Source organism: Rhinichthys klamathensis, unplaced genomic scaffold, assembly GCF_029890125.1.
Source record: "Rhinichthys klamathensis goyatoka isolate OS25496 unplaced genomic scaffold, OSU_Roscu_1.1 h1tg000695l_1, whole genome shotgun sequence".
Classification (NCBI taxonomy): domain Eukaryota; kingdom Metazoa; phylum Chordata; class Actinopteri; order Cypriniformes; family Leuciscidae; genus Rhinichthys; species Rhinichthys klamathensis.
In genome coordinates this window covers 210139-221777 of record NW_026607121.1, presented here as the reverse complement: position 1 = coordinate 221777, position 11639 = coordinate 210139, and the positions used below count along the sequence as shown (strand labels likewise).

The 11639-nt window shown below is 42.4% G+C and overlaps 1 protein-coding gene across 1 annotated transcript in view; it reads left to right on the top strand.

Annotated features, from left to right (window-relative positions):
- The first annotated feature begins 2466 nt into the window (after positions 1-2466).
- LOC130076851 (B-cell scaffold protein with ankyrin repeats-like) overlaps positions 2467-11639 on the top strand; it is a 76919-nt gene continuing 67746 nt past the window's right edge. Inside the window, exons 1-2 of the mRNA XM_056242123.1 lie at positions 2467-2567; positions 3445-3840. Of these exons, the coding sequence (XP_056098098.1) occupies positions 2555-2567; positions 3445-3840 (409 nt within the window). The 5' untranslated portion in view covers positions 2467-2554. The remainder of the gene's footprint in view (positions 2568-3444; positions 3841-11639) is intronic.

The following is an 11639-nucleotide window of genomic DNA, read 5'->3' as shown; positions in this document are numbered from 1 at the left end:
GCCTTATTCTTCTATGCTTGTTTCCCTCCTATGTCTGATGCATGTATAAAATAATAAATAGAGATCTCTTGGCAAAGTAACTGGAGTAGCTTCCGTGATTCAACAATAATGGGGAAAGCATGATTTTCAAATCTACAGGGGGTCCCTTACCTGGCATTGGCTGCGCGCCTCTGTCTGTCTAGCCAGACTTGGTGCAATTGGATGCTTCTGCAGAGGTCAGGTACGGATACCCTTCCCATAGGTGGATCTCTTCACTCGATGTTTCAGAGAACTGGGGTTACGACAGTAACCTATTGTTTTAATTGGACTAATTAAATCCTGTGTAAAGATTGAGTTTGCATATTATTAATTGATTGAGAATATAGAGATGTTTAAATTCAAGTGGGGTATTAATATTTGTATTTGTTGTTACTGATGATGGTCTTCTAAATTTGTATGTTTGAATTGTTTTTAAAATAAATATGTACACTCACCTAAAGGATTATTAGGAACACCTGTTCAATTTCTCATTAATGCAATTATCTAATCAACCAATCACATGGCAGTTGCTTCAATGCATTTAGGGGTGTGGTCCTGGTCAAGATAATCTCCTGAACTCCAAACTGAATGTCAGAATGGGAAAGAAAGGTGATTTAAGCAATTTTGAGCGTGGCATGGTTGTTTGTGCCAGACGGGCCGGTCTGGGTATTTCACAATCTGTTCAGTTACTGGGATTTTCACGCACAACCGTTTCTAGGGTTTACAAAGAATGGTGTGAAAAGGGAAAAACATCCAGAATGCGGCAGTCCTGTGGGCGAAAATGCCTTGTTGATGCTAGAGGTCAGAGGAGAATGGGCCGACTGATTCAAGCTGATAGAAGAGCAACTTTGACTGAAATAACCAGTCGTTACAACCGAGGTATGCAGCAAAGCATTTGTGAAGCCACAACACGCACAACCTTGAGGCGGATGGGCTACAACAGCAGAAGACCCCACCGGGTACCACTCATCTCCAATACAAATAGGAAAAAGAGGCTACAATTTGCAAGAGCTCACCAAATTGGACAGCTGAAGACTGGAAAAATGTTGCCTGGTCTGATGAGTCTCGATTTCTGTTGAGACATTGAGATGGTAGAGTCAGAATTTGGCGTAAACAGAATGAGAACATGGATCCATCATGCCTTGTTACCACTGTGCAGGCTGGTGGTGGTGGTGTAATGGTGTGAGGGATGTTTTCTTGGCACACTTTAGGCCCCTTAGTGGCAATTGGGCATCGTTTAAATGCCACGGCCTACCTGAGCATTGTTTCTGACCATGTCCATCCCTTTATGACCACCATGTACCCATCCTCTGATCGCTACTTCCAACAGGATAATGCACCATGTCACAAAACTCGAATCATTTCAAATTGGTTTCTTGAACATGACAATGAGTTCACTGTACTAAAATGGCCCCCACAGTCACCAGATCTCAACCCAACAGAGCATCTTTGGGATGTGGTGGAACGGGAGCTTCGTGGCCTGGATGTGCATCCCACAAATCTCCATCAACTGCAAGATGCTATCCTATCAATATGGGCCAACATTTCTAAAGAATGCTTTCAGCACCTTGTTGAATCAATGCCACATAGAATTAAGGCAGTTCTGAAGGCGAAAGGGGGTCAAACACAGTATTAGTATGGTGTTCCTAATAATCCTTTAGGTGAGTGTATATACAGACTGTGAGATCACTATTTTTGTCTAAAAAGAATTTTGTTGTGTTTCTGTTTATGATTCATTATATTATTTATTGTAAATTAAAAGCAGAATTTAAAAGTCAAGTCTCTCTCTCTCTCTCTCTCTCTCTCTCTCTCTCTCTCTCTCTCTCTCTCTCTCTCTCTCTCTCTCTCTCTCTCTCTCGACTGCGTTTGTTGCTCTTTTTCATAATTACAATGAATGGGGACTTAGATGCAAAGGCATCATAACATTTTCGAAAGCTCTATTCTAAGCTCTAAGCTCTATAAAGTCTATTCACATGCAAGAAAACACTGATGTGTTGTAGGAAGGGATGCCATCACTCCTTTTGTTATCTTGCTTGATTGTGCATGATTATTCCATGTCACTTGCTGGCCATGAGCTGTTTTTTGTGAGATTGCCCAGGCAACACAAGTATGTGCTTAGAGAATTTTGTGCCCACTCTGATTAACTCTCCTTCACTTATTCTATCTCTTATGTATTTTTCGATATTCATTATACTCCGAACAGCTGGAACCAGACTATATTTTTATGATTTCTATGAAACTTACTTTAAAACTTTTTCAAAGCTTTATAAAGTATCAAAATATGGAGACTGAATATTTGTATTTATTGTTTATTTTATAATTTCTGTTCATTAAGAGACAAATGGCACATTAAAATGATCAACTTCAACTTCCTATATTTAAATAAACATGCATGTGAAAACCATTCAGACACCTGTGCCTCCATGACACGGAAACTAGCAGAGCGTGGAGAGATTAGTCAGAGTGCACAAAGGTGCCGTTGTTTGATCAAACTTCACCATCGAACACAGCAGCACACATCGGTACAGATAGAGAGATGAGCAACACATGTAAGTTTACCTTTATTTCTTTATCGTGTTTGAGTCTTTAACTTGTTGAGTTGTTTGTTGTTCAGTTAATTTACTACCTAACTTTAAAAAATGTTGTAAATATCTGTTACTCACAAGATTTGCTTTAACTGGAGATATTTTAAATAATAATACAAATGTTATAACAAATTTAAATTGTATTATATCAAAACTGTGAAATCTAACTACATCTTTAACAGATTTAACTTTATCTTAAAATGTATAAATGAGCTACATAATAGTTGAATACTTTCATAAAATATAAATTTAAACTAGATCATTTAAAATAAACTGGACAAGGGAAGTTGTGGGTAGGGATAGGTTTATGGGTAGGTATAGGGTTAAGACTAATTTTTTGGACAGGAATGTTGTTCCAGGATCAACAAAATATGTTGCAGTGACCTGATTACAATAGAGCCAACTCCCATGTCCAGTTCTGTTGCCAAGATATGGCTTTTGCGTGTTGCTAAGGTGTGGCTAGACAGTTGTCCAGGTAATATTTCCAGAGCGGTGGGCTGCCTGAATCAAATAAGCCTACCCCCATGTCTCTATGAACTTTGTACTCCCCATGGATTATAAAAGCCATAGCACATCTCTCCTCTCTATGAGTCAAAATATTTGACACCTCATTCATGGTTGTATGACAAACCTGTGGGAGAATTTATGAGAAGTATGCAGGAAAATAGTAATATGCTTTGCATCATAAGCACCACTAACTAGAACAAAAATTATTAAATATTACACATAATTACATGTTTCACAAATATTTAGAAATTCAGAATTCAAATGAAACTCTTTACATTTCTAACAAAATTGAAGAACTATTGATGCATATTTTATTGTCACCATCTTTTTTTAGCGGAAGATCTCCTGATCATCTATGAGGTGGAGGCAGAGCAGTGGGCATCGTACCTGCGCTTCCAGCTGACAGGCCCCATTCCTGAGACTGGTATTTGTTGTTATGATATTGCTATGGTGACCAGTCGCCAGGATGACTTCCTGAGACTGGGAGAGTACAAATGTAAGCTGCTTATCCTGTCACGTGGCATGCTGGAGGGGCTATGCCAGCTCTGGCGGTTCTTTCTGGCTCGTGTCTTGCGCCCGGAGACCCGTGTGGTAATTCTCCTGTGTGGGGTGGAGAGCCTGGATCCTCTGCTGGAGCTAGTTCCACTGAAGGGGGAGGAGTGCCTCCAGATCTCCAGCGAACAGGACCCCAAGGACTATCGATTGGCTGTAGCAGAGATTGTACACAAAGGTGAGGAGGTGAAGGTTTGGGGTCTTTTTGGAAGTTGCTTGGCAGCATAGATTGCACTAAGGGGGCTGTCCCTGTAGTAAAAAGTAGCATAAGTCACTCTGAATAATTAATAGTAAATGAATAAATGTTTCCCTCAAAGGACCTCAATCATCTCACAGGTAAATCTCAAAAGGTAATGCTCTGCCATTAAAACTCTCACTAGTAAATCTACTGTGGCATTTTGTGGCATTCAGAATCCTGATGCGTGACATGAGGAGGTCTGATTTAGTTTTCCCTTCTGCAGCAGTGAAAAGTTTGCCACACGTTGATATGAGAACACTGTGTACTGTACTATCCACTGAGTGAGAAGCGGTGAGTGCAATTATAGTGTATTTGCTACATCAGTTTTGAGACTTAGACCCTTTTTTAAACCAGTGTTTAATGTGTAATAGAGACGAGAGTTTCACCACATTTAATGCCTGTACAGCTGCTTGAAGCTCAATCTTAAAACAGTTATGCAAATTAACAGCTATCTAATAAAGAACAAAGTGGTTGGTTTCACTTGTAGTTTTGCACCATATTACTCATAAAATACTGTAAGCCAAACATCATTCAGATTATAATGACAGAAATGCAGCGACGTGCCCGTTCACTGTTCTTTTACAGTTTGATGCTGATGGATGCTTCAGCACAGGACAAACAATATGCAAATGTGTGCACTTCCTCATGCGTCAAACTCAGTACTTATCACTAAATATGTAAATCTTGATCACCTCCTCTGGGAGTAATTTACCTTGCTGTGAAAATGGTCACTTTGCAATGAGGTAAACGTTCTCTTTAGCAGTTCTTATTGTTAGATCCATTTAAAAGTGACAGTACAACAAATGCTTTTGAAAAAAAAAAAAGTAAATCTGTACATTTTAAAATAATTCCTCTGATAACAGGGGTGAAAGGAATTTTACAATGTACTTGAAAGTACCTGCAAGTTTTCAATGGTTAGTAAGAATTTTTTTTTTTAAGATGGGTAACACTTTATAATAAGTATACAGTTATACAATAAACTATTAGTTTATAATTAAGTCATAGTTTATATTTTGTATACTCTAAATTGTTAATATAATCATATAATTACCCTAAATTGTCAAGTTTGGTTTTTGATTTTTTGTTTCATATCCATGTTTTCATGTCAACCAGTGGAATCCTTACACAAATAGCTCCGCCAGGCATCCTTTCTGTGGAGTTTGTATGTTCTGCCTGTGTCATCGTGGGTTACCCCACAGTCCAAAGAGATGTAGGTTACTGTAGGTGAATTGGAGAGTCAAAATTGCCTGTGTGTGAGAGCCCTGTGATGGACTGACCATTTGTCCAGGGTGCTTTCCCCTGCCTCTGGCCTAGAGAAACTGGGATGGGCTCCAGCCCTATGACCCCTAGGTATTCCTAAGGGATAGATAGATATGTAAAGAGATAAATAGTTTTTTTAATGCTTTGTGTCCTAACCCCTAGCACTAACCCTAACTGATGCCAAATTATAACAATGTGATATCATAGGTATTTGTATTTTTTCTGCCACACGTACATTTACTTACAGTACATTTGCAAAGTCACAAAATTGACAGCATTATTAGGGCTGTCAAGTGTTTAACATTCTTCAAAATAAATGTAAATAAACAGAATTTACAATTTGGGAGAAACACTTCCCAAAATATGAAATTATGAAATATAAAATTATTATTTTTAATAAAATTATACTCTAAATAAGAAATTAAAACTGCCAGTAGGTGGCATAAAATGTCTAAATGAGGAAGTTGTTGATTTTTTCACAGTGGCAGATCAAGATTCTTTGGTGCCCCTGGGCACGACACCAAACTTAGGACATGCATTAACGAGAACTGACAAAGGAGCACTGAAACGAGGGAACTTACACTGACAAACAAGGACAACTAATTAGACCACAGCTGAACTAGATGCATAATCAAATGACTAACTATGGTGACAAATTAATGAACTAAGTTAGGTGGGGAGGCTGTGAAAACAGAAAGCAAATAGAAAAGATGTGTTCGACATCGGCTGTGGCTGGATGTAACCGATTGGCGAGAGTTGCCACATGCAGGCGGGGAGGAGCTGAAAACGGAGACATACTTGCATACTTTACCACAGCTGAAGTGAAATAAATGCAATATTTGTCAAATACACAGACTTTTCAGATACAATTCAATACTTTATGTACTGCTTAATACAGCGTCTGTTTCTACACAAATAAAGATCAACATAATCCTATACTATCAATGAAGTGAGGTCTACGTTTTTTTAATCAGTTTTATTTTGATAAACATGAAATAATATAACATCACGACTACATGAAAAGAGATTTTACTGTTATAAAAACAGATTTGTGAGCATTAGTGGAACTGAATGTGTGAGAATAAACACGAAACACGTGATAGTTGTCATGTGGTGAATCCGGCCAATCGTGAAACAGCTGTGTCGTCATCCGAGCTCGTGCAGCCGCTCTTGAGAAGCTGCACTGGCTGAGTTTTCAGGCTGCTCTCAAATTGCTCTTGCGGTACTTTGATGGCATACACAGTCACGTGGCATCGGCGCTGTCTTAAGTTGTACAAAATTTCGAACCGGCATGCACTGCTTCAAGTCCTGTCAGTTTTCCCGCTCCTCGTTAGTGTTCAGTTCATTCACCTGTGTTTAGTTAATTTGCCCCAGCTGTGCCTTGTTTCCCTAATCTGTTCTCTGTGTATTTAAACCCTGTGTTCCCCCTCGCTCCTGTTCACGTTTATGTCAAGCGTGTGTTAATGTTCCTGAGTTCCTCATTATTAAAAATCCTGTTTCCTGGTCTTCTCATGATTCCTGGTATACCACGTATCGTAACAGAAGAACGGACCGTAAATATGGATTTTGCAGCAGTGGAGATCCTCCTTCTCTCCCAGGAGGACCAGTCCCTCGAGGCCCACACACAGAGGTATTTGGACTTAGTACCCCATGTTCATTATGATGACACCAGCCTCTGTTCATTATGATGACACCAGCCTCTGTGTGTTCTTCCGGGCAGGTCTCAACGCTGAGACCAAAGCACGCCTGCCCGAAGATGGGCCTTAGGGGAACTTCGAGGCTTTTGTCGAGTGGGTGCTGTGGCATAATGGGTCTCCATTTACCGTTGGGCACTGCGACAGCCCTGCCGAGCCTGCGCTCCACGTCACACCTGCCGAGCCAGAGCTTCAAGTCACGCCTGCCGAGCCAGAGCTTCACGTCACGCCTGCCAAGCCAGCGCTCCACGTCAGCCCTGCCGAGCCTGCGCATCACGTCAAGCCCGCTGTGCCAGTGGGAATTTTAGTGGAGTTTGATGTAGACTGGCTTATAGACTTTGACACTGAGCCAGTGTTTCTTCACGTCATCCCTATTCAGCCTGAGCTTCACTTCAGCCCTGACGAGCCTGAGCTTCACTTCAGGCCTGATGAGCCTGAGCTTCAAGTCAGCCCTGCAGAGCCTTCTCCTCTGGTCCCGTCCAGTCCCGAGCCTTCTCCTCTGGTCCCGTCCAGTCCCGAGCCTTCTCCTCTGGTCCCGTCCAGCCTCGAGCCTTCTCCGCTGGTCCTGTCCATCCCCGAGCCTGTCCCGGTCCCTGAGCACGTTCCTGAGCCTGTCACTCTCCCCAAGAAAATTTTGGGGGGGATATAGGTCTCCGCCATGGCCACCGGAAGGGGCGTCTCCGCCATGGCCCCCCGAAGGGGCGCCATGGCCACCGGAAGGGGCATCTCCACTCTGGCCACCTGCACAACCTGCTCCGCCCTGGAGGCTTCCTGTTCCGGGAAAGCCACGCCCTCGTCAGCCTCCAGGGCACCCACCCTCACGCCCCTATTTGATGTTTATACGGTGTGGGGACACGCCTTTTCGAGGAAGGCCGTAATGTTATAGTTATGTCTGTCCTGTATCTGTTTTCCTGAGTTCCCCCGTCATAGTGTTTTTGGTTTAGTCCTGTCAGTTTTCCCGCTCCTCATTAGTGTTCAGTTTATTCACCTGTGTTTAGTTAATTTGCCCCAGCTGTGCCTTGTTTCGCTAATCTGTTCAGTGTTTTTAAACCCTGTGTTCTCCCTCACTCCTGGTCCGTTCTTGTTTATGTCAAGCGTGTGTTAATGTTCCTGAGTTCCTCATTAAAAATCCTGTTTCCTGTTCCTCCTGGTCTTCTTGTGATTCCTGGTATACCACGTATCGTAACAATATACGTTTAAGATTTTAATATTGCAATGCAAACTGAGTATTGACATCATGAAAATCCAATCTGTTAATCACTTCAGACTATGGCCAACAAAAGGTCTTGCAATAACACCTCTAGCTATAGTTTTGTGAGGTTTGAACTGAAAATAAAATGTAAAAACTCACTTGTTTACACTCTGCCCCTTTCTACAACTGTCTTGCAAAGTACAACATGAAAGTGCAAGGCTGATGCTCCATAGTGCATTTACACATACATGAGTGAGGCAGTTTAATTTTGGTTGAAGAGTCACGCAACACCGCACAGCACACTCCCAGAATCTGTAATGGTGCGTGTCCACTGGCGTAGAGTTAGCATTTTCAGTTCATATAGAAGTTGAGCTTCATGCTCCAAATTAAGTATGTGTGAATCTGTTGGTAGATCGCGCGTCCACACGCAGAGGAAACTAAAAAAAACTTTCAATAAAACAATCAGTGAATTTAGAACGTTCTGGTGAAAGGGTATATAGGCCATGGCTATTTTTTTTTTTTTTGCGTGGTGCACCCCTGGACATGGTCCATATGGTTAATCTGACTATAGTTATTCATTAATTTGATTCAACAGCTGATTCATTCAGGAATTAAGTAAATGGCTATCTGTATGAATAGGCTATTCAAGCATTGGTTTACCCGATTGATTCACTCAAAATGCGGATTTATTCAGAAATGAAACTGATGTGTGTTGTTTGGAGACATGTGGTTCTGGTCTGGCTTTACATGTAACATTTTCGTAGGCAAAATTGAGGAAAAACAGACAATATTGTGTCTAAAATAACACAATATTAACTTATGTATTATACTGTTGTATATAATCAATATCACATTTGCACAAAAACACTTGTGTGATAATGCGCTTGTTACTAGAGTGACTTGCTTAACAATATCCTATACCGTATAATATAAGACAAAAACTTACACTGGGATTGTTGCCCTGATATCTTTAATTTTAGAGCCATTCTAACTGCATTCCAGAGGCTCCATCACGCAGTGAATTGTTGCCCTGCATCATGCTTGTCACCAATCAATATCACTTAGGGCCCTATTTAACAATCTGAAACGCAAGTGTCAAAACGCAAAGCGCAAGTAACTTTGTGGGCGGATCCCGGCGCTGTTGCTATTTTCCCGGCGGGATAAATGCCTCTTGCGCCTGGCGCAAATCTAAAAGGGGTTGGTCTGAAGTAGCTTCATTATTCATTGGGGATGGAGAAACCCACCCAAATTAACTTCTGTTAAACAGGCGTATGATAATTTGGGTAAATGTGTAAGCTACACATGCTTTTATAATAAATTATCTATCTATCTATCTATCTATCTATCTATCTATCTATCTATCTATCTATCTATCTATCTATCTATCTATCTATCTATCTATCTATCTATCTATCTATTGTACGTAATAATGTATGATTTGCAAAAATGAAAACTGCTGCTTAGATGAGAGAATCAAAGTGTATGCGCATTGTGCACACGCTACATTGATTATGGCCAAGCATGCGCCCTTAAAATAGCATAATGAACAACACGCAACGCGCCACTGACTTTAGACTAGGTTTTTTTCTGGTCAGTGGCGCAATTGTTTTATAGAACAGCAAAATAGCATGAGGGAAAGTTTGCGCCGGAACACGCCTCCTCTTTGCGATGAACCGCCCCGGGGAGCGCAAGTGTATTTCTTAGTTAACCGACGTGTGTCTGTGGAGGGAAAAGCCCGCTTTGCGCGGGTGCAAAATAGGAATTATACATGCGTCAGTGTACAAAGTCATTTGCGCCGGGTGCAAGATAGGGCCCTTAATGTTAATGCAATTAATGTCCAATAAATGTTGGTTAAAGCACTTCATTAATTACATTTTCCATGACCTAATAAGAACTTTAGCTACTAAGTTGTTAACACAGCATAAAAAATTATCAAACTCTTTACAAATGAGCTAATAAAACAATAATAATTTTGATTACAGTGACATTGTAATTGAACTATGGCTACGTTCACATTGTCACATTTTTGGAATTGACAACCTTATTTACTTATAGGTGTGAGTCTAATCACTTTTGAGTCCAATTGAGCCACGAGTTTATCCGTCAAATCTTCATTAACCAACAGAAGCTTCAATGTAATGTTGAATCGTTTCACTTGAGTCTCACGTCCTTGACGGCGTCTTGAATTTGCTATTTTATTATTTTGTAACGGCGAACACACTAATGCGTCAAAAGGATATATAGCGCGCCGGATGGCACAGCAGAACAGCTGGCTGAAGGCGGCGTCCATTTGAAAAACCAGGAAAGCCGGCGTCCTCAGAACTGCAAGGCAGGTGGCTTGTTCCGGTCAAGGCTTTTCGACAGCGACGAGAAGGCTTCTTATCCAGAGATCAGCGAAGTGGGGAGTTCGCTGTAGGAGATAAAACCTAGGTTGGGGGGCCCTATACGAGGGCAGGCCCATCTCTGGCCTATGGTCAAGTCCGGAGAGGTGCCTACATATAAACTGTCGAGAGATTAGAGTGGTCGCTCTATCACTGAAAGCTTTTCTCCCATATCTAAAAGGCCACCACGTCCTGGTCCGGACGGTCAACATAGCAGTGGTGTCCTACATAAATCGCCAGGGTGGTCTCAGGTCGAACAACCTGCACACCATGGCCAAGAGTCTCATTCTATGGGCTCAGCACAACCTGCGCTCGCTGAGGCCGGTGCACATGCCAGGCATGGTTCTCCAAGTTGGTGCAGCTATGGAAACCGCCCCATGGTCGATACCGCTGAGGAGAGATCTCCTCACACAGGCAACCGGGAAAATCTGGCATCCCCGCCCCGACTAATGGGCCCTTCACGTATGGCCCCTCAATGGGTATTCGGGTGTCTGCCGGAAAGGGTGCTAAAGACCATCACTGAAGCGAGAGCGCCTTCAACTAGGCGTCTCTACACTCAAAAGTGGATAGTATCCTCTGGCTGGTGCGCAGCACAGGGCCTGGACCCCTACTCGTACAGAGTATCAAGTGTACTCGCCTTCTTGTAAGAGCTCTTGGACTAGGTCGTACCCCCTCCACGCTCAAAGTGTATGTGGCGGCCATAACAGCATCTCACGCTCTTGTGGCCGGGCAATCACTAGGAAGAAATGACCTCGTCGTGCGCTTCCTTAAAGGGGCCAGAAAGTTAAACCCTCCTCGACCCCCATCTGTGCCTATCTGGGACCTCACCACGGTCATGGAAGCCATGAAGGGTGCCCCATTCGAGTCGCTTCGGTCTGCGGACCTGGAGCCTCTTTTGATCAAAACCGCTCTTTTACTGGCACTAGCTTCAGTCAAGCGGGTGGGCAATTTTCGCAAGCGCTATCAGTAAGCGCTTCCTGCATTGAGTTTGGGCCTAGCGAATCCAGAGTCGTCCTTAAGCCAAGGCATGGTTATGTTCCTAAAGTGCTCTCTACTCCGTTCAGAGCACAGGTTATTTCTCTAGCAGCTCTTCCCTCACCAGAGGACGAAAGAAACGTGAATCTACTCTGCCCTGTCAGGGCTCTCAGAGTTTATCTGAAGCGTTCTGCCTCGTTCAGACAGTCAGAACAGCTCTTTGTATGCTTTGGGCAG